The sequence below is a fragment of the Lissotriton vulgaris genome, chromosome 2_1 (genome assembly GCF_964263255.1).
Source record: "Lissotriton vulgaris chromosome 2_1, aLisVul1.2, whole genome shotgun sequence".
Taxonomy (NCBI): domain Eukaryota; kingdom Metazoa; phylum Chordata; class Amphibia; order Caudata; family Salamandridae; genus Lissotriton; species Lissotriton vulgaris.
In genome coordinates this window covers 623,095,229-623,116,962 of record NC_141687.1, presented here as the reverse complement: position 1 = coordinate 623,116,962, position 21,734 = coordinate 623,095,229, and the positions used below count along the sequence as shown (strand labels likewise).

The 21,734-nt window shown below is 47.1% G+C and overlaps 1 protein-coding gene across 1 annotated transcript in view; it reads left to right on the top strand.

The window, feature by feature from the left end:
• The window catches only part of RNF19B (ring finger protein 19B), a 180,685-nt gene extending 159,395 nt beyond the window's left edge, over nt 1-21,290 (top strand). Inside the window, exons 8-9 of the mRNA XM_086955734.1 lie at nt 19,334-19,465; nt 20,153-21,290. Of these exons, the coding sequence (XP_086811860.1) occupies nt 19,334-19,465; nt 20,153-20,558 (538 nt within the window). The 3' untranslated portion in view covers nt 20,559-21,290. The remainder of the gene's footprint in view (nt 1-19,333; nt 19,466-20,152) is intronic.
• The last annotated feature ends 444 nt before the right edge of the window (nt 21,291-21,734 follow it).

The following is a 21,734-nucleotide window of genomic DNA, read 5'->3' as shown; positions in this document are numbered from 1 at the left end:
GACCCTCAGAAGTAGGCAGAAAGTGTCAGCAGTGGTCACGTGAGAGGGGTAGCAATCTAGGGTGTAGACTCAACAAATGGCAGCCTATACTATGCCACCTGAGGTACAGGACTATGTGCGGGGGGCTTCTTCATTTTCGGCCATCTGTAAGTGTGAGTTCAAGGAACAACCTTTCCCAGGCCTGTGCCCTCTCCAAAGCTGGCTCATTAGCTGATCCAAGTGCCATTTGCAAGCGGACCTCCCCTTCACAACGGGCCTATTTACTGAGTTCCGCCTTCCATTTCTCTATAGCGGGACCACTAGTCGCCTTCCATTGGGAAGTTATGGTACGCTTCGCTAGGAGCAGCCCCAGGTCCAGAAATTTGCTAGTAATTTTGTTCTTTGAGGTGTGTGGAAACCAATGTAGGACGCAGTGTGCCATTGAAGACTGTAAATCCCGTTCAGTAATCTCCCGCAAAAGCTTCGCCACCCCCTGCCAAAAGGAGCCCAGTGCCAGACAGGACTAAAGCATGTGTTGGAAATCAGCCAACTCCGCCGGACAACGCGGACAGGCCGCTGAGTGGGCCGGGAAATATTAATGTAATTTAACAGGGGTCAGATAAGCCCTGTGAAGGATGTGAAAATGCACCAGCCGAAACCTCGCGTTGCGCGTCCCTTTCCACAATACCAGACCACGCTGCATCAGGGATCGCTGTCGCGAAGTCCACCTCCCACTTCGCCTTCAGAGCTAGGAGAGGGGTCAAAGCCTCCAGTCATACGCCTATAAAGGCACGTGATAGCCTTGACGGTCCCCGCACACATACTGACAGCCCATGGCCATAGTCATGCCCTGCCCCCAATGCTTGCGGATCGCTGCCGATCACGCTGCATGGTCTAGGACGTCTCCTCCAGGTAGTTCAAATCTGTCTCTCAGAATGTCAAAGGGCATCAACGCGCCGTTTTCATACAAGACACCTATTGTCGCCAACCCCTGCTGTTCCCAGGCATCGCCATGTGCCCCCATGTGGGAGTGTCCTACACATTTTGAGTGGGATCTCGGGGGCATACGGGACTTTAATACCCACCCCTTCGCAGGTGTCTTTTCACGAGTCAGGAACAGGTACGACTTTGGCCAATTAACTTTGAGCCCAGCCACCGCACTCGGCGACTTCAGTAGGGACTTCGCCCCCTGCAAAGAGTCAGCAGTATCCGCCAAGAAGATCAAAAGGTCATCAGCGTACAGCGCAATATGATGCACTACCGTACATATCCAATCCCTGGTATGCCTGGCCCACCCGAGCCTGCGCCGCCATAGGCTCCACCGCTATGGCAAACAATAATGGGGAGAGGGGGCAACCTGGCGAGTGCCACTAACCACGGCGAAAGCTTCAGAGATTACTGTAGACATGTGGGGGAGTAATCGCGTTGCCAGTATTTTACTCAAAATTTTATAGTCCAGGTTGAACATGGACAGCGGGCGATATGCCGACCTGTCCCAGGGCTGCTTGCCCGGTTTTAACAGTGGAACAATGATCGCCTCCTGGTAGTCTCCGGCAATCTACCCAATCCTTTAGCCTCATTATAAAGCCACGTCAGACGGGGCGCCAGGAGGTCAACGTAAGTGTGATAAGATTCCGTCGGGGAAACCATCCGAGCCTGGCGTTTTATTCCGCGCCATACTCTTAATGGCTACCCTTACCTCCCTCACCTTTATTTTGCCGCCCAGCAATTTCGCATCTACCTCGTCTAATTCCGGCAAGTATATCCCTTCCAGGAATCCCTGCAGGTCGGCCTCCGATGGTAGCACCCTACTGCGGTAGAGCTCTGTATAATAATCGAAAAATAGCTCATTAATTCCCTGTTGATCAAACCGGGCTACACCCAATTGATCCCTGAGTTCCAGAATAACAACCAGGCCAGGAGGGCTCCCGTTTTGTCTCGTTCTGAGTGCACCCGCGTAAGATAGGACTTGTAGTCAAAACAGCGGAGACGCTCTACCATTGCCGCCGTAGTTTCCCTTGCCTCCAATAGAGCCTCTTGCTTATCCGGCCGTTGCGGTCGTTTCTCTAGGAAGCCCAATCTCTCATCCTCCCGGCGGATATCGTGTAGTAAGGTCCTCCGAACCCCCAATACCGTTGCAATGCATCTCCCTCCCGTTTTGAAGGCATCCCACTCAATGGTGGTTACCCCGCGGACCCCTCATTGATTTGAAAATAGGTCTCAATACTCAAGGCTATCGTGGTCCTGAAGACTTGATCTTAAAGCGCCTCTGGGCGCACCCTTCAGGTGGGGATTTGTGGGCGACGCTTTAGTAGGAAGGTGGATATCTGACTATGGTTGCCCCCAACTTTTTGCCTGGTGTTTTGCTAGTTTTTCGACTTAGGACCCCAGGCCCACTGCTCTCTCTGTAAAATGGATTCCATTAGGTGCATTTACCAATTGGTACTGGGCCACCTTATCAGTCCCTGTACAGTGTACTATAGGTACCCAGGGCATAGGTGTACCCCAGGGCCTACCAGGGGCTGAAGCATGTATTATGCCACCCCTGGCTGGCCATCCAAATCTGACACAACTGGCTGCACGACAGCTGGGGCAAGGTGGTGTAATCACCCTAAAATGGACACATATATTCCTATCAGTCACTCCTATGGCAGGCCTTATCAATCCTGAAGGCAGAGTGCTTGGAATTATGTGAGATGGTGCTCTGGCATGAGCTGAGCCCGTTTGCAGCTTGCGGAACCAAGTCCTAATAGCTGTTCCATGATAACGCGTACCATATACTCTTAAGTGCATTAGAATCCTCGCGGTTATTTGCTAACTTTGGTATCGCTTTATCAAAACATGTCGAGTAAGGTGTCATACGAATTGGAATACTAACCCTTCGCCAATTCTGGCGACGGGGTTAGCATTCCACCCTTCTGAGGGGGACACGACATGTATGTAACTGTGAACCCCGGTTAAAGTTAACTCGAGCCTCAGCATCACAAAATGGATGCTGCCACCACACGCAAGTCTGACCTCCTGCTGCTGGGAGTCCTTCCAGCGAGGAGAGCTTGGACAAAGGGTTTTCTGTCAGGGGCGGTGCTAGCACCATCCCAGACAGGGTTTTGTGTATCCCAGGTAGGCAGGGCTGAGAGGAAGGTGACTGCAAGTGGCACCCCTGTGCTCACTGTGCATATGCCGGTCTCAAACCAGTTTCAGGGGCGTCCCAGCCCCTGAGCTGGGGAGAGACCGGACAAAGGAGAGGGGTGTAACCACCCCCCTCCTGGTCCTACCCATGGGCAGGTCTTAGTCGCGTGCCAGCCCCTTATCCTTAGGATAAAGGTAGGAGCGGGCCCCCTTCCCAAATTAGATAATCTTGAATCTTGAACTACTTTCCACGAAAGGAACTCTTGACTTTCTCTGAAGACTCTCCCTTGTGGCTAAGGAGTAGCCACCCTGCACCCGCAGGCACCACCTAAGCATCGCGGTTTGCTGCACGTCCATCCTCCGGATCAAGACTGCCCAGCTCGACGAGACCCGGATTCCCTGGCATCTCTGACCTCTACCTGCATCATCAGCCCAGCTGAGATTCGTGGGTTTGACGAGACCTGAGGGACCGGCCATCTTCAAAACCTGCACGACGCTTAACCAGCACGACCACCGAGGGACCCTCGAGTGAGTGCACTGGGGTTTGAGAAGCCCCAACCCACAGCAGCTCCAGCACCGAAGTCCAGCCCCCCAGCATCCACGAGATCTGCGTGGGGCCCTTCTGCTCTGTGCTGCTTGCCACGTTGTCTGGTCACTTGCCCGTTGGCCAGTGACCCTCCTGACGACGTACCATGACGTTTTCAACGCTGGTCTGGTTGCTCCAGACTGGCCCTTGCTCCCTTCCGAAAGAGGAGCACCACGGACCGTCCTGGTCCACTCCAGACACCATCTTGACTCCACCGCGTGGACTTGCCTTTGCCAAGGTTTGTTGCCCCAATCTTGGGTCCAGCATCGCCGACACCTTCGTGGGACAGCTCGCACCTCCAGCCTGGTCGCCGACAACGCCTCCTGGACCGTGTGACTGCAGAGTCCAGCGTCGCCCCCTCACCTGATCGCGGTGACCTCATCCGGTGCCATCCTGGTGCCCACACAATCACTGGCTAGTGATTAAGAACTGAGTCCCCTCTGCTTTCAGGTCTTCTCCATCACCGATCCAGGCTTGGATCACACCGAACATCTTCACTGGTCGCCTGCCAGCAACTTCTTCTTTCACGCTCCATAGACTACAACGAGGATTCTCGACGTCTTTTGAACCCTATGCAGCCGCACCCCCTGGGCTAGGTAACTCGAGCATTTCTGTGCTCCAACGCAGGTTCACTATCCAAGTGTCCAGATCCTTTTTCGTTTTAAGTCTACCTAGTCGGATTCGTCCGTAAACAGTAACTTTAGAAATACTAGCCTCCATAGACTTTGTCCCGCATCTCGCGTGAGAGTGCACACTCTGCACCCGATCTCCCTAGGCCTCCTGCTCCTAACCTTAGAGTTTAGTAGTGTAGTCCTAGCGATCCTGAAGCCTCTGGATCTTGTTACTTACCTGCTAGTATTTCGCATTCCGCTTTTAGTGTATAGTTTTTCTTGCCCCTCGGGCATTTGTGTAAATTGTGCAACTTGAAGTATTTTCGTAAGAGTTTTGTATTGTGCTTAGCTCCCTGACTCATAAAGAGTTCAGGGTAGACTTGTTATAAATAAATATACTTTATTTTCATAACAACTTGTGTGGTGTCCTTTCACTTGGTGTTCAAGGGGTATATGTGATGGTAAAACAGCTGGCTTAACACGCCCTCTAGAGTTTAGCCTGAAGACTGCTTTTGTCCACGCTACTAGGATAGCTGGTCTAGAAGGTTGACTTACAACAAATCATCAATAAGGGTCGTTTGGTATGATACACAGTGATCACTAGAATAGTGAGCACTATATATCAGGCCAACTTCTCACAGCTGTGACCACCTCAGCTGGACTAGTAGCGTGTTATGGTCAGAGACCGTGCGCGTGAGATACTCACTCTGACCTACCTCTCCATGCACGTCAGGGGAGCACAAGAAGGCATCTATGCGAACATGCAATTCATGGAGGGCAGAAAAGAATGAATAATCCCTATCTAATGGATAGTGAGCCCTCCAGGAGTCAACCAATCCCCACTGTCGCTGCCAGGCAGAACGCACAAGCGCCAGTTTGCTCGCCGGTGCATTTAGTAAGGGGGTGTGAACGGTCTAAGGCAATGTCTGGTACACAATTAAAATCCCCTCCAAGGAGCAATGGACTCACCAAGACCGGAGCCAGCTTACGGGACAACGAGGAGAAGAAGGTAGGCTGCTCTACGTTCGGGGCACACAAACAGCCCATCAATAAATCTCTGCCATCCAGTTTCCCCCGCACCACTACATACCAATCCTCTGGGTCAACTAGCTGCATCGTGCATTGGAAGGGGACCCCGCCCTTACCCATTTTAGCATCCCCCTAGCATAGGCCGAGTAGACAGTGTGGTAAACTTACCCCCTCCATCTCCGTTGCAGAGCTTTCCCTTTTGCCAGTAGATGCGTTTCCTGTAGGAAGGCGATATGAATACCCCTTCTTATTAAATAAGAGTGAATCTTGTGCCGTCTATGCATGGTGTGCATCCCCCTAACATTCCACGTGAGACATTTGTAGCCTAAGGCGGCTCCCATATCAGACAACATAGTACTTGACATTTTCCCCCATAGACAGCTCCGACATGCCCAGGCCCCTTAAAACATACCCCATCAACAAAGCAGTCCAAACCTACCCAACTCCCTCTCCCCAGGACAGACAACCAACATGGCATCCCCATCCAAACCAAGCAAACAAAGCGCAGATAGTCTAGATCAGGTCAAGCTATTTGGAACGTTAAATCAAGAAGGTCCGAATGCCCCCCCCCCCCTTCTCCCGAAAGGTTCAGTTCCATGCAGTAGGTCCCCCCCCCCCCCCCCCACTCATCCCCCCAATGTAGCATTACCGAGCATCAGCAACCAACTGCTTCCGACCCCCATTATCGGTGGCCAAGACTCCTCACACACCCCAGTACCTTACAGAAGGGTCCTCAATGTCCATGCAGTCCCATCAGCCAAACCTTCCATCCGCTGTTTGTGGAGTGACTATTGGTAAGTCTGCCTTTGATAAACCATGAGCACTGCTGGAGCCTGGACTCAACTCTCCATTCTTTGAGGACTCCGAAGTATTACTGGAGGGGCTGACGTCTCCCTGGCTGATGGCCGCTACCGCCAACACCGCCTTGTTCCGTTCTTGTTGCCAACCGGCAGGGGAGCCGGGCCGCCACGTCAGAGCGCCGGCGAGGTCTCAGGCGAGGCATCCCCTCCCCCCCGTCCCCCTCCTCCCCCAGTCTCCCCCCTGGTTTCTATCCAATCCCAAGCCGCTTGCGGTGTGAGGAAAAAATGCTTGACTCCCTCAGCAGTAACTCTTAATCTGGCCGAGAACATGGCATAGGGCAGTTGCAGTGTTCGTGACTTCCGTTTAACCGCCAAGAAGAAGGCCCTTTGCCGTTGAACGTCCCTGGTGAAATCCGGGAAGATCATAATTTTACTGTTGCCGATTCGTAAGTTCTGCAGCTCCCTGGCCTTCTGGGGAATATGATCGCGATCCCGGTAGTGTAGGAGTCGTACCACCATCGGGCGTGGTTGGGCTCCAGGCCTAGGTAGGCGTGTTGGAACTCTGTGGGCTCGTTCCAGGGCATAAAATGGAGAGCCCTTCTGGAGCCGTCTCCGCCCGTACCCAAGTTTCCATGAAAGACACTGCATCCTGGCCCTCTTCTCGCTCCGGGATACCAACTATACGGAGGTTATTGCGTCTAGAACGCCCTTTGCTGTCCTCAGCCTGGAGCTCCAACACCCGGACTTTCTGAGCCACTTCAGCCAGCGAGTTCTTCAGGGCAGTAACCTCATTGGGAATGTCCTTCATGGCCGTCTCCGAAGTCTCCACCCGTTCCTTCAACTTCCTGTTGTCATCTTTCAAGAGAGATAGGTCAGAACCTATAGAGTCGATCTGTTTCTCTAGTGCCTCCCTTGAGGCCACGATGGCTTGCATAATGTCACTCAGAGAAGGGTCCCGTGGCTGTACGGAGCCTCCAGGACCAGACGCCGTCTCTTCTTCCTCCATGGAGTGACCCGGATCATCGAGTCGCAGCGTCTCAAAGCCCTTCTTTCGGTTCCCCCTGACCATCTTGAGTTCATGCCCCAGCGGTGAGTTCTGCCCCGATCTCAAGGAGCAGATTAATCCAGGCGGTAGGTAGTACAGGCCGGGCTGGCTCCTCCGTCTGGCGCAGGGCACTTGCAAGCAGCGGCCCGCAGTGATGTGGCACTAATCTACGACCCCAGGTACTGCAATCGTCGTCCTCCAGGCTCTGGGCCACCAGGTCCGCAGGTAAAAAGCAGCAACCCCTCTCAGGCTGCGCCGTGGCCTTCCTCTCTATCACCGCAGCGCATGGGGAAGTACCGGTGTTCCCCTCTCACCGTTGTAGGAAGAGACTGTGTTGCGTACAAGGTTCTCAGCCGGGGGAGAACTCCAGGAAGGGCCCCACTCTTAAATCATGTGCCCCTTGCAAGGCATTTGACTGCATGAGTCCAGCTATTAGGGTATGTTTGCGCCCTGCGGCCAGCAGGGTCTGCAAATCGTGCTGAGGGAGCGGCACTGTTCACTTCCGTGCCCCACAAGTGCGACGGCGCAGGGCCACTGCCCGAGACGTAGAGCCGCGTGCAGGGCCAGGTCAGGGCCAGGTCAGGGCCACGTGCATGGCCAGGTCAGGGCGCAATTTGCGGTCTCTAAGTCTCCAATTAGGGCTACATATTAGGGCTACCACCTCAAGCACGCTCTGTGTCACTGCGCTAGCCCAGTACACACAAGCCGAGCCCAACCTTGTTGTTGCTGTCCTCCTGGGTTCCTAAGTCCTCAGACAAAAGTTCCACCACCACTGTCCCAGTGTCACGAGGGTGCCGCCATCTTGAGGTCAGGCAGGGATCTCATAGCTGCCCCTCTAGTCCTCGGAGCCTCTCCTCTATCACTTCCGCTCGTACTGGCTGCTGCATTGGGGCTTTCTCAGCGTTGGCTCCTCCGTTCATGTGGCAGGAGCTGTGCCGCTAGTGGAGGGAAGCTCGGGTCAGGCAGCACCTCTCGCGACCCTCGCCGCCATTTTGAGAGCCTCTGGACAGTCCGCCTCAGGAGCTCTTCTAGGGTCCGTTACTCTGCTCCACGGGTGCCGTTCCGCTTGCCTCCCCCGCTAAACGGGGGCACAGGGAGCAGAGGTAGAGCCTCCGGGGTCGGTGACCTGGATCAGTGGTCAGGATGGTGACGGGAGAAGGGTGGCAGCGGAGGAGCTCCGAGATCCGCTGCCGCCTACATCTACGTCCAAGCCACGCCACCAATTGTCAATACAGTTATTGACAAGTTAAAGAAACGCTCTTCCTACGGAAACTAGGTCCTAACTATAACTACCTACTGGTGACACGTATGTGTGTGTGTGTGTGTGTGTGTATATATGTATGTGTATATGTATATATATGTATATGTATATATATATATATCTCTGTCTCTGTCTGTATACCTCTCGATGTGTGTATATATATGTATCCTACTGGCAGTAGTCGCCAGTAGGTAGTTATAGTTAGGACCTAGTTTCCATAGGAAATCTGAAACATTCTATTTGGAATAACTTTGGCACCTGTCAACAAACACGTGAAATTCTCCAAGAAAATGGCCTGCTCCGCTCCTCCCTGAAAGTTTGGGGTTGATTCGTAAAGCGGGGGCTGAGAAAAAAGGGGGCGAGGGGTCCCAATACTTGTTTTCCCCATGCAATTTTCCATAGGGACCTTTAGCCAGGGCTACGGCCCTAACGGCTGAATGGAATTACACCAAATTTGGCAAAAAGGTAGAGTTCGGTTCACAGATTACCCTTTTTTTTAAATGGTGTAAATCCGTTCAATAGTTCCTGAGAAAATCAAAAGTAAAATCATAGATATATCTATAGATGAAGTACCGTACTTTGTACCGTACCTTCTCGAGCTTCATGCTAATTGGCTGTCAACCCTCCAAACCAGGAGCGTTGGCAGCCATCTTGTGCCTCAGTAGAACCGAGGCACAAGAAAGCAGTGAAACAAACGTGCAAAGCACGCAAAGGGGGCAGGGTAGAAACACCCTGACCCCCAAGGCCCCATTTTTTTTTTTTTTAAATCGCGGGGTACGAAGTACAGTACTCTGTATGGTACTCCGTACCTTCCCAAGCGAATACTGGAGGTTCCTGGTGGGCTAGTTCGACCCCAGGGACCTCCAGTATGCAAGGGGAATTAGTTCCCCCTGTGCAAACGCGCCAGGGGGCTGCTTTGCAGAGAGGTGTAAAAGGGGCGTGGCCTCATTACGCCTCTCTGCAACGCAGCCTCCTGGCGCATACTGGAGGTTCCTGGGAGGCTAGTTGGCCCCCGGGGACCCCCAGTATGCAAGGAGAGTTAGTTCCTCCTCTGCAAATGTGCCAGGGGACTGCGTTGCAGAGAGGTGTAAAAAGGGGTGTGGCCTCATTACACCTCTCTGCATTGCAGCCCCCTGGCGCATACTGGAGGTTCCTGGTGGGCTAGCTGGCCCCCAAGGACCCCCCTCTGCAAACGTGCCTGGGGGCTGCGTTGCAGGGGTGTAATCAGGCCACGCCCCTTTTTACACCTCTGCAACGCAGCCCCCTGGTGCATACTGGAGGTTCCTGGAGGGCTAGTTGGACCCCCAGTATGCAAGGGGACTTAATCCCCCAATTTAGAACGTGCTACGGGGCGTGTTTGCCCAGTGGTGAAGGTAGGGGGCAGGGCTTGAGGGGATGTGTGCAAACATGCCCTGTGGTGCGTTTTAAGTTGAAGAATTAATTCCTCTTCAATCCAGAGATCCCCTAGTGGCTAACTAGTCCACCAGGTACCTCCAGTAAGCGCCACAGAGCTGCATTGCAGAGTGTTGTAAAAAGGGGGAGTGCCCTTTGAACACCTTTCTGCAACGCAGCTCCCTGGCGCATACTTGGAGGTAACTGGTGGGCTAGTTGGCTCACAGGGGACCTCCGGATTGCAGAGGAATTAATTAACCAAACTAAAACGCGCCACAGGGCGTGTTTGCATACATGTCACCTCAGGCCTCGCCCCCTTCCTTCACTATTGAGTGAAATATTCCTCTAAAATCATCCGAACTACGAATTCCGATTTACTCACCTGTTATCAGTTCTGCATCTTTCAGCCCACTACTGATCCTGAAAAGTAATTCTAATCATAGTTACAGTAACTTGAATTTCCTTTCATAGGCTAACATTGACTGGTTTCACTTGGAAATTCTTCTAAGTGTGCAGTTTTGCAACTTAAAAAAAATAATCAAATCAGCCGAACTACGAATTCCGATTTACTCAGCTGTTATCTGGAGAGACCTCAGTGCTGCATCTTTCAGCTCACTACTATTCCTGAAAAGTAAATTTAACTGAACTTACCAGTAACTTGTATTTTTTTTCCACAGGATATCATTGCCTGCTATATAAAATATATATAAATTTAAAAAATATAAAATATATATATATTTTTTTACAATTTCAATATTTTTTTTTATTTCAATTTATGTTAAAAATATGTAATGTAATTTAAAAAATAAACTATCTACAAATAAATACTTTGAAACAATGTAGTAAATTAGTATTAAAAAAAACAATTAATACATTAAAAAATTATCATTTACAAAACCTTTGAAATTCACTGAAAAAACCATAGGTTTCTGCCACATGATAGTTAGCTGGACATTTCACTCATACAAAACCATTGAAATTCCCCTGTTCTAGTGAGTTTAACTAACTATAACTCGCGCGCCCGCAATGCACTGGTGATGACGTCACATATTACATCACTCATGACATGGTCAGTGACCTCACTCATGACATCACTGATAATCTCAAATGACATCATCCTTGTGAAAGAGTGGCAGACCTCCTTTCACCCGAATATAACCTTTGATACACACATTCAAAAATAGAAACAAAAAATTTCAAAACAATGCAGATACCAAACCAGTTACAACAACCTATTCAGTAATTCCAAAATCTACATCCACTCATTCACCAACAGTTCTATAGTCACTAATACATGTACTCCTCATATGTACTCGTACACCTATACATCCTGTTACACATCGATACTCATCCATATTTACTCACACACCTACTCACACATGCAAATAAACTATCAGACATCCATTTACTTGCATTTACAGCTATACACACACACACACCACTACACTTATACAGAAACGTATTCATACTCTCTTACAATCACTTGTAGAAACACATTCTTATTTATACAGGAACTCTTTCAATCTCTCTCACATATACTCCCTTGTATACATCAATACTCACACATACTAGTTTAAAACATGTGTACTTACTAATAATGGCACTATTGAGACAGTCAGTCACTCAGTTCAATAAGCTTTATTCGATTATTGTAAAACAATCAAACACATACATGGTGACAATTAAAAAACAGACATACATTTCATTTAAATTAATTGACAGTAAACATGACTATAAAATCAGTTTAAAATAACATACTCTTCCTAGCAGCAATTGATCTTGAGATGTTGCAGTATAAAAACAGATATCTGGCTCTTGTAGTGTAAACAACAAACACATAGCAGCATTCACAGTTAAAGTGCGGTGTTTTTTAAACAGGGGTTTGAGGAAGGCAATACGAAGGTGCAAATATAAGTCACAAATAAGGAGAAAGTGCAGAGTGCTCGGTTTTGTAACTCCATCACATGGGCATAGGGCAACAGGGTACTTTTTTACACATGGAAAAGCTACCAAATGATAGACAATGCCTAATCTCATTCTGGTAAGAACAAATCGAAGAGATGTTCTAGTTACCATATTTAAGTATTGTTGAAAGCCCTCAGTATCCATAAATGAATAATACAACTTGTTAGTTGTTAACTATCCATTACTCTTTTGGCGTTCACTTATTTTCTTCCTCAAAAATGTATGTTTAATTTCCAATTTGGGGATAACAGTTGGAGTACCAGGGTTCAAGATCCTTGAATGTTGTTACTATATATTTGAGCCAAGGGATCTTTAGACAGTTGTCTAGTCGAAGGCAATCGTTAGTAATACTTCTGTTAAAGACAATTTTTTCCTTCAAACATATAGATCTCCATACCAGCAGTGGTCTTAGCCCGATTAGATCCGTCAAATGGGCAAGCCCCACTTCGTTATGTATTAACTCTGTTTAGCTATGTCAGCCTCCTCTGAGTAACTTTTTAAGAAACCTGTTTTCCTCTATTTGTAGATCTTCATGGTAGTAATGGCCCCATACCCCCGCACCGTAAAGTGCTATTGAGGTGCATCTAGATTGATAAATAGGCAACATATTACCGATTCGGCGGTCCCCTAGCTTGGCAGCAAATTTTAAAACCCCATATGCACTTTAAGCCATTTTGGCCCTAACATTCGTTACCTCCTGTATCCATATCCCATTACTAGTGAAGATTATACCTAGGTAACAGAACTTTTCAACAGTTAGAATTTTTGTCTATCAACATAGAAGGATTTCGATTTTCCTGTGTTCGCACCACAGATCAGGGCATATGTTTTAGTTTTGTTAATCTGTATCTTTCTGCCCTTGATAAAATCTGTGAACCTGTCAATTATTCTCTGTAGGCCGATAGGTGTTCTTGAAAGGAGTACCGCGTAGTCTGCGTAAAGCAGCACCGGTACATCTTGGCCCTCCACCTGAGGAGCATCAGACTTTACCAATTTGAGTTCAGCATCTATTCCATTAATAAAAAAAGCAGAGCAAGAACACAGCCTTGCCTGATGCCTAATTTAACCTCAAATTTAGATGTACATTCACCCCCTTGGCCATAACGCAAGCACGTTAATAATTTGGTGTAAAGTCTCGCCAGAAAAAATATAATAGGCTCCGGGGCACCAAGATCCAATAAGATTGGCCATAACAGAGCATTGTCCACTAGGTCAAATGCACTACTGAAATTTGCAAAGCAGAGGAAAAGAGACCCTTGCTTTGCACGTGTATATTTCCCTATTAAAAGATCTAAATTAATGCATTGTTTCAGGGTTCCCCGTCCTTTCATGAATCCATAATGACTTTGCGTTAAAATCCCATTATCCTCCACCCACTCTTCTTGGGTAACTAGCAACACCCTGCTCATAATTTTAACAGATGAGCCTAGCAGGGATATAGGTTGATAGTTTTTGGCTTCGGATCTATTCCCTTTCTTAAATATGGGTATAAATATGGATTCACCCCATGTTGGAGGTACTCCTTCCGTTACAGCTGCATTGAATACTCTAGTCAATATGGGGCCCCAGAGTACCGGTGTGGCTTTATATATATCTATTGGTACACCGTCTTGGCCAGGTGCTTTCCCGCCCTTGCTGCTATTGATTCCTTGTTCATCCTCTACAAGCGTAATGTTGAGAGGGAGGATTGGCCAGGTATCTGCATCCCAAGGAACTGTTAAAACCACATCCCCTGGGTGAAAGATGCCGGTAAAATGTGCCACCCATGCCTCGCTGCTAACATGAGATGTTAAATCAGGTGCCTCCTCATTTTTTAAAAAGGGGGAATTTACTGTTTCCCAGAACATTTTGCTGTTAGATGTATTCACAGCCATTGTTAAAATATCCCAGGCCTCTTCTTGGAGCTGCTCCTTTCTCCGTTTAATTTGTTCTTTGTAGGACAGTCTCAAGTGTCTGACAAGCAACCTGTCCCTAGTGCTACCTGGCAAAGCTTGTTTTAACTGGTTCAAAGAGTGGGTGCATGCGTGGTCAAACCACCCTTTATTCTGAACACGTTTTTCCCCAGTAGTTGCAGTCATGATACTATCAATAGTTCCATTGATTTTATTAAAATGTAATAAAATACACAGAGGATTGGCATGATCATCCAAACAGTCAAAAATCTCTGTATGGCAAGCCTTAACAACATTTTTTTAGAACCTTGTCCGAGTTCTCCCCTTTCCACTTAATCCTAAAACCGTTGGGTCTACATGGGGTTATATTACCTATTGTGGTTTGGGTTATATGACCTTTGTATTCCCAAATACTTAATGTCAAAGAGATACAATTATGATCACTTAGAAATAGGTCTGTTATCTCCGGGGTAGTACAATAGAATAAGATATTTACCGATACCAGAACGTGATCAATGGTGGTGTTGGCATTTCTGCCAGTAAACTTTGGTATGGAGTTTCCATCACCATCTCTTTTACATTGCAAAACATTCATATCGAGTTTAGCAATATCGGAGTTTAGTGTCTCACCATAGGTATTATTCAAAAAATGCACACAATCGTCGCCTATATAGTTTCTAAACCCACAGACCTTAGTTGAGGAAAGAGGACACAGAGATATGTTAAAATCACCCACCCAAATATTATCAAAATTGACTCCTTCATTATTGCCCAGATTATCAATTATATTCACTAGTTTAATAACCACATTATGCTGTGTAGAATCAAACAAATTATTGTAGAAGTTAATTAACAAAACATCCCGGCCATTTTTGTGATGTAACCACAATACTTAAGCGTGGCATCCAATGCTTTTAAACAATTTAACTTCTACTGGTAGTTTGACTGACAAGATGTTAACAATCCCCCTTTTGCTCTATCGACAGTAGTTCGCAGGGTTGGTAAATTGTAAGAGACATACCAGTCAAAATTAACTTGATCTGTGCACCAGGTTTCCTGGAAACATACAATTTAACTATTGTAACTATTCACAAGATCCTTCCAGCCTAGTGTATCTTCTTTGTCCACCCGGCTATATTCCAAGGGATTAGACTATAACCATGGTTGGTAGCTCCCTCCGTGGGGCCGACTACCTCAATAGACAAAGGCTGTATATCACTAATCACTTTAGACATACTAATCACATCTTGGGTAGATCCATTCACATGGCACTCTATAGGATCACTTTGCATGGTACTGGGACTAATATCTTCCAGTTGGATATTTGCCACCAAATGACCGCCTACCTGTGTAGGCGACAAATGTCCCTGCAATCCCGCTGCCCCTAGTAGATTTGTACTTCCCAGACCCGCCATACCTACATTGTGGCGGGAAGGGATATGTCAATCAATCTCCTCTAGGGATGAGAGTGGAATGAATATATTATAAGTAGAGATAGTGGGATGTTGCGATAGACATTGGCCAGTTAGGTCTCCTTGGATTCTGGTCTGTAGCCGCTGGCCTATCCTCTTTTGTGTCTGTAGAAAAATCCGAGTGGAAGAAGCATAATACTATCATCATTAATTGTCCGAGTAGATACTCTTTCCAGAGCTGTCCGGGCATAGTGTGGGTTCCTAAAATTGATAATTACGCAGTCCCCCTTAGTAGATTTACTTGATGGGCCAATCCAAGTTACTCTCCTTGTCATGAGGATCTGGTCCAGACGATTACTAGTGTAACTGCAGTTGCGGTAAAGCCAATTCACAACTTTATTTTTGAGTGAGGCATGCGTTTCAATAACACCTGGGCTGAGAGTTGGGACTTTTGCTAATACTGCTACATAAGGACAACAGATTGGGGGATCCAATTCTTTGTGCCACCTCTAGTTCTTTCCCTTTGTCCTTAATGGGTACCTGTATTACCTCCTTATTTACTACCCCATGGTTTTTTACCTTACTTGGGTTGCTATTCCCTGGCATTTCCTTACTATATCCCGAGGAGGTAGAGTTCCCCAATGTTCCCGGAATAGGGCTATTCATGAGACCTGCCCTTCCTGTCCTTCCACAGATGTCCCCGTTCCCTTGGCCAGCTTCTGGACCTTTTGTCCCTTCTGGTTTCCTATTTTCTATGAGATCTTTCTCAAGCGTGGCAATTATTTCTTTAAGTCTACCCACTTCACCAGTGAGTTGCTCTATTCTGTCCTCCAGGGGTTTTAATATGGTTTACCAATGACTTTACTTGGGCTATGATCTTACTGACCTGCTCATCGCTGATAGTTTCTCCTTTAGTTATGACTTCCACTATAGGCTTGTATATAGGGGCCTTAGTGCCTTTTTTATCTGGTACCTGTTTTTGCTGTATTTTCCTACAATTCCGTTTTCTTTTAGGAGTAGGGGACCCATTACTTACTGAAATACTAGGCACTTTGTCATGTTCCGCGTCACAGACCGCATCCGGACCGGATAGATTTGCATCCGGGGTTATTAAAAGGGGTATGATAGCATCCGGACCTGATAGATTTGCATCCGGGGTTAGTCGCAGTATTAGACTCCAATTGGGGGGTAGTCATTATTAAAGGGTCAGGTACATTACCTAAACCTAACGAGAGCCGCCGTTCCACCCTGTCGATCTCCAAGTTAATAGCGCTGACCGCCTTTACAAGGTAGCAGTCTATTAGTTCGTTTGTGTTTCGACATATTATATACTAAACGGTAGCACGCGATTGGCCCGGTCCTGACCTGATACTACATTATATTTAGAAGGATTAGCTCATTTAGATAAAAACCGAATATGATAAAACAAACATGTATGGGCAAATATATCAAAGCTTATTGGTCGCAGGCATTGGACCTTAAAAGAACAATTAAGAACCTAAGTGCTAATAACAGTTACATTAATATACAAATACTTGGCTGCATTACTCAAGTCCTGAACCATCTTTATCTGACCAGCCAAGGGAGTTGGCCCAGCCCAGCCCCGGACGGCCACAGACGGCCCGCCCTTTGCACTGGCTTAGCCTGCGCCCGCGTGATGGTCAGTAAGGTTAATTAAATACAGGCAGTGGTAGGAGCTAACAAGCCTCCGGTGTTCCAGGCGCACAGGTGAGCGCTGGGACACGTAGTCCAGAAGTTCCTTGTAGCAGGAGGGAGGTGGGGAAGCAGGGAGCAAGCTGGCGTTCTCCCACTATGCGGCCCGAGACAAAGTTCACCTCGCTCTCCCAGTAGTCCGTTCCTCTCCAGGACCGCAACACCAGCGTGCCTCGAATTGTTCCTCCTGCGATGCGGCACCCGCGGCAGCGGGTGCTGTGAGCAGTTAAATGTGGCGGAGCCAACAAGCCTCAGGTGTTCCAGGCGCACAGGTGAGCGCTGGGCTGATGGGACACGTAGTCCAGAAGTTCTTGTAGCAGGGGGGTAAGCAGGGAGCGGGAAGCAAGCTGGCATTCTCCCTCTAGGCGGCCCCCAGACAAAGTTCACCTCACTCTCCCACTAGTCCGTTCCTCTCAAGGACAGCAACACCAGCGTGCCTCAAAGTGTTCCTCCTGCGATGCAGCACCCCATTTACTTGCATATACAGCTATGCACACACCACTACACTTACTTCTACAGAAACTTACACATACTTACTCTCAAACAATCACTTCTAGAAACACATACTTATTTATACAGGAACTCTCCCAATTTCTCGCTCTCACATATACTCACTTATGTACATCAATACTCACACATACTAGTTTATAACATATGTACTTACTAATAAAGACACTATTGAGGCAGTCATTCACGCATTAACACACCCATACACTCATCCACCCATACAATCCTTCACCCATACAATCCTTCATGCATCTATACGCTAAGTAATATCCCCCCACCGAACCATACAGACACTCATATTGATACTCCAAAAACAAACCAATAACCCATATACACACTCATGTAGCTACTCACAACCCTGCAGCCACTTATACACAAAGTAAGACACTAAGAGATATTTAAATATTTAAACATTACTCGTTAATACATGTATTCACTAAGGTACAATTAATAAGTGAGTTATACAATCAATTTTACAAAAAATCTATTTAGACACTTATTTACCCATTTATTCTTCCGTCGACCTTTAGATATACATCTATATAAAAAATATTTATTTTTCAGAAAGACTCGCATTCACTGGATGATGTCATGAGTGATGTCATGAGTGATGTCACTGACCATGTCATGAGTGATGTAATAAGTGAATTCATCAGCAGTGCATTGCGGGGGTGCGAGTTATAGTTAGCTGAACTAACTATAATGGGGGAATTTTAATGGTTTTGTACGAGTGAAATGTCCAGCTAACTATAGCATGTGTGAAACCTATGTTTTTTTCAGTGAAATATATATATTCACACACATACACTGGGTCAGTCTGTCACTTTCAGCGTTCAAGAAGAGGAAGGGTTGCATGAAGCAGACCACAGATGTACTCTCTCACTATGTTCAACCTACAAGTAGGAACAAAGCTGACTATCTGCTCTTTATGAACGTTACCGTAGCCATGAAAGGCAAAGCAGTGACCAAATGCACCATTTCTTGCTGGGTTACCATTAACTTAGATATATTACGCCATGTCAAGAAAGACCTCATTCCTTCCTTTCCCGCAGGTATTCAAGCACACTCAATGAAGGCCTTGGCAACTTTTACAGCTCTTACCCAGAGAATGTTGGGGACTGAGATTTGTCAGGCAGCCTCTTCTTCATTACTCTCATACCTCAGGCACTTAGTGACTGATATTTCCACAGGGCTCCTGTTCACGACTTTCATGGTTGGCTGGCACTAATTAATCCTACCTGTGGGTGGAGATGTATTCCTTTATAAGATTATTTTGCAGTAAGAAGTATCCTTCAAAAGAAAGTTACTTTTGGTAACAATATTTCTGGTGAATACTGCTTCTTCTGCAGATTGGTCACCACCTTCAGTCTTTTTCTGTATTTCTGTTGAAAATGAATGTATGTCCCAGCTCAACAGAAGGTGCGCTGTGGTTGCTGTTTCAGTTAGGTGTTGAACCCTTGCTGGCCTGTGTAGGTTTCTTCAATGTAATGCTCTTCCAGTTCCAGGGCTAAGCTCACCCATGGTAACAGTATGCCATCAAATGCCAAAACTTTAAATCCTCCTTAATTGCCAACAGTCTCTAGTAGCTGCTACTGTGTAGTGGTCGATTGTTCCTCCCTAGAGCAACAGGGTAACTGGACATCTGGCTCCCTCCATGCTTCACAATCTGCATTTTTAAATTTGTTCCTTCAGCCTTTGAAGTGGTGCAGAATAGCCACGATTTCCCCCCCTCTTCTTCACAAGTTTGTCTCGCTCCCTCCCTACATGTCTGTGTCTCTCTGCCTTTCTCTCCCCACCTCTCTCTCTCTATCGGTCTTCTCTCTGTCCCAGTCTCTCTCTGCTCCTACTGTCTCCCCATGCCTATTCTCTTTCACTGCTGGCCCTCCTGAGCCCCTTTTCCTTCTCTCTATCTTTTGTAATCTGTTTCTAGTGTTGTAGTCAGCAACTTGAAAACAGGATGACCATTACAGACTTCAGCCGATTTAACATTTGTACCTTCATCTTCAATACAGGTTAGAAGTCCAGGCTGATGTGCAAAAAGAGACTTTTCACAAAGATTCAGTCAGCCTTGGTGCTGTGAGTGACAGCGCCAGCACACGTGCGATGGCAGGCTCCATCATTAGCTCCTACAACCCGCAGGACAGGTGAGTGTGGGCTGGTGGCTAGAGTGTATGCAATGCTTCACATTGGGCAGGTGTGCAGTGGGACGCTAGTTTAACTTTGTGTCAGATGTCACAAAATCAAGAAATGAGACCGAATAACCGGGGACACAGCTTACAGTGATGCAAGGCAAAGAAATCCACATGTGGTTGGCATGAGCTGGTATGTGGGTAGGTGAAATAAAGGAATTTGGTAGTGGGTTGTGGTAGACTGGGTGAGTCTGGTAAAGAAGCAGCAGCAGGTCTGTAGTCGAGACCAGTGGTATCATGAACAGCAACATTCATGCATGGGGCATTTTTGGAACATATTGAGGGCCAAGCTTCATGGGGACCTAGCAGTATCCGCGGGACATGTGAGCCCAGTGGCTAGTATAGCATGATAGTGGGGTAAAATTGCTGGATAGCACAAACCTTTCCTTAATTTTAATAGGGCAGTGGATTCTGACCTTTCAGCAGACCTTTGGTTTTTGGTTGTAAGCTATTGACTATAGACTGTTTTTATCAAAGTGCTGCTGAGCTGTTCATTACTATGCCTTGATCACCTTATATGCTTATGCTACCAAGAACCTATAAAGCTTTGCCTTCTCTATTTGTAGTACATGTATGTACTTCCTCCAGCCATGTGTTTTGGCACTTGTCTGTGCTGAATATATATACAATTTTTTTCTGCAGGGATTGCAATAACATGGAGATTCAAGTGGACATCGAGGCCAAGCCCAGCCACTATCCTCTGGTTAGTGGTAGTAGCACAGAAGACTCTTTGCATACTCACCCCCATATGAGTGAGAAGGAGGAGGAGCACCATTACAAATTCTCCAGCTATGGTGGACTGGATTGTGTAGTCAGCCAAACATGCAACATTACCCTAGCTCAGCCAGAAAGCCTACGCAGTGACCTAGAAAGTTCAGACACACAGTCTGAAGACGTGCCAGACCTCACAATGGACGAGTGTGACTCCCCGTATATTCAAAGAGGGCCTGAGCCTCTTCCGCCAACAGCTGGAGATCTGGAACTCCAGGTGGAGGACTTGTGCGATGAGGTGGTGGTGAGCCTCGAGCAAGTGGAAATCGAAGTATAGCATGGTGTACACTTGTCTGTACAATGAAGCACACTTATCGAACACACTTCTTTCTCAGTTTTTTTGTCATTTCTTTAATACGTTCCGAAATCTGAGTCCATTGCTTCGACAGCCCAAGGTGATCGAGTTTTTGCTAATCCTCCCTTGAAGGATGGGAGGAGCTGACACTCCCCCAGCTGGACAGATTGGCATTCGGAAGCTTAGCCATTCCACTACTTGGAGTGACGCAAACTAAAATGGAGCTCCATACTAAATACAGCTTGGGCAGCTATTGTGTGTGGGGGTTTGGGGACACAGAGTAGCCTCTAAGGGGCTGGGCACATGTAATTGTTAGTGAACTGGGAGGTGCAGGCTCTCCCTTGAATGTAAATGATTGTGTAATCGTGCTAAATTGCCAATGAGACAAAATTACAATTGTAGCTCTGGGGGCATTCTTCTCCTCTATCCTTTTTGCCTATTTGGGTGGGCTGCAGTGGTTTTTACCCACTTCTGAAATTGCTTGTTCAATGGAGATGGACTTTCTTCTCTGCCTAATACCTGCTGAATCTGGGCACGCACAGCCTTATTTCAGTGATTGGCAGGAGTAACCTCTATGTAGGGCTGTCTGGGTACAGTGTATATGTGTGTATAGTGTATGTATGAGTGTACATATGTTTGTGTTATGTACATACATGTGTAAATTGTGTGTATGAACCATATTGAGGGCACATTTCAATAAAGATTTTGTCTGAATATGTGGAGCCCTATGTGTCATTAAGATGTAAAGTGAATTTCTAGTTGACTCAGAGGTTCCGTTTAGAAGGGTGATTTTTTTCTTTTTGGCTTGTGTGGCTATAGTATTGAGTTTATAGGGTAAAGTATCCTCAGAGTATTATTCTTGGTCCTGAGGTCTTCGATAATCAACACTGAATACCTACAGGTGTGCAATTTCTGAATAAATACTGCTAAAGAAAATTGTTACCATCGGCTTTTGCAGCCTTTTATAGTGGGAAGCACCATGTTGCGCATGCAAGCTTTGCCTCATGTTTTCTTCCGAACCACCAGAGTTCACAGTGGCTAGGAGTCAGAAGGGCTCCATGCCAGTCAACCAAACTGAGAGGTGATGTAGATGGTAAGTAGTGCTAGATCTCGGGGTCCTAACATGTTGACGTTGAATGGCAATGAAAGAACCCTCCT